This window comes from Fusarium subglutinans (assembly GCF_013396075.1).
Source record: "Fusarium subglutinans strain NRRL 66333 chromosome Unknown NRRL66333_c0000471, whole genome shotgun sequence".
NCBI lineage: Eukaryota > Fungi > Ascomycota > Sordariomycetes > Hypocreales > Nectriaceae > Fusarium > Fusarium subglutinans.
In genome coordinates this window covers 1,943-3,147 of record NW_023502534.1, presented here as the reverse complement: position 1 = coordinate 3,147, position 1,205 = coordinate 1,943, and the positions used below count along the sequence as shown (strand labels likewise).

Below are 1,205 nucleotides of genomic sequence, written 5' to 3'. Positions count from 1 at the left end.
CCTGATTAGCTGGACATGTACTGGGAGTGATCAAAGGTGGCCGGACCGGCTTCCAGTCTTTGGAGAATAAAGACGCCACGCAACACCACGCGTGTTCGTAGACGATGATGGAGGGGACGAAGGGCAAGTGTTTTTGTGTCGTCGCTCGTGAGCGTCTCCAGGTGACGCCACTAGACACATGCTATACTGCCATGCGCATTGCCGCCCGATCTTCATTGTCCCCACACTTCTTTGTCTCGATACTGATAGAGATCAGGTTGGAAGCATATAGTAGAAGCTGGTGTGGTTCACAGAGCTGTCACCGAGGGCTATATGGATTTCGTGGACGAGTTGGGCGGCGTTGGGTAGCTGGCTGTCGTGTTCAGGATTGATGTAGCAGATGTAATCGACCTTCTTGCACTTCGAATTGGGGATCCGCCGTGCATCCATGATGCCAACACTGTTCCTTTACCTCAAAGTTAATAACGTTTTATGAAGCTGTAACGGCGACATACCAAGATCGAAAGCTATCAAGTTGGGGGAGATGTTGGATTTCTTCGATAAATGCAACATTAAGTAAAGGAGTGTAAATGTAGTTCTTCCAACCACTGTCATCCTCCTTTTTATACAAGTAGGTACAGGCATAAGCTAGTGCCTGCAAGACATCGCAGAGTTTGAGTTGTTGGTGCAAGTCGGGCGAGTCTGCATCTCTATTATCTGACTTGGAAGATTTCAAGTCAGTTCTACGGTCAAGATCATCCATGGGATGGGTGCCTATGTCCGGCTATGATCTTTGAGTCAGCGTGTGAATCGGCGATCGAGTTGAAGGGACTTTACAAACCTCGAGATACTTTAGGACAACACGCTGCCCCTCTGCAATATGTTTCATGTTGTTATTGAGAACCTCCAAAGACTAGGGGGCTAGTGGGTTTGACAAGTCAAGTTGTTGGTGGTTGAGGGTTTCACTCTAGGTCAAAAATGCCGACTTTTCTTTGCTGGGCGAAGAGTTGTGACTGTGAGGTTGTTTTGGGGAGTATTGTCACTATTACTCTTGATAGGTTTCTCAGAAAATAAAGATATGACCGGCTTGTGGCGGCTTTAACGATGAGGCGAGAGTGGATTGGGTTGTCGATGCTCTACGGTTGCTGGCCGAGAATCGAGGCTCACAATCTCCGCAAACCAACATTTGAACATCGCTAACTATACGGGGCAGCGCTTATTTTCAA

The 1,205-nt window shown here is 47.7% G+C and overlaps 1 protein-coding gene across 1 annotated transcript; it reads right to left on the bottom strand.

Moving 5' to 3' along the window:
- Positions 1-252: 252 nt before the first annotated feature.
- On the bottom strand, positions 253-868 carry FSUBG_14019 (uncharacterized protein; the record flags this gene model as incomplete). The annotated part of the gene is made up of 3 exons (XM_036678970.1): positions 253-445; positions 495-763; positions 821-868. The coding sequence occupies 3 exons, from the start codon at positions 866-868 to the stop codon at positions 253-255; spliced, it is 510 nt and encodes a 169-aa protein (XP_036530520.1).
- Between the last annotated feature and the right edge of the window lie 337 nt (positions 869-1,205).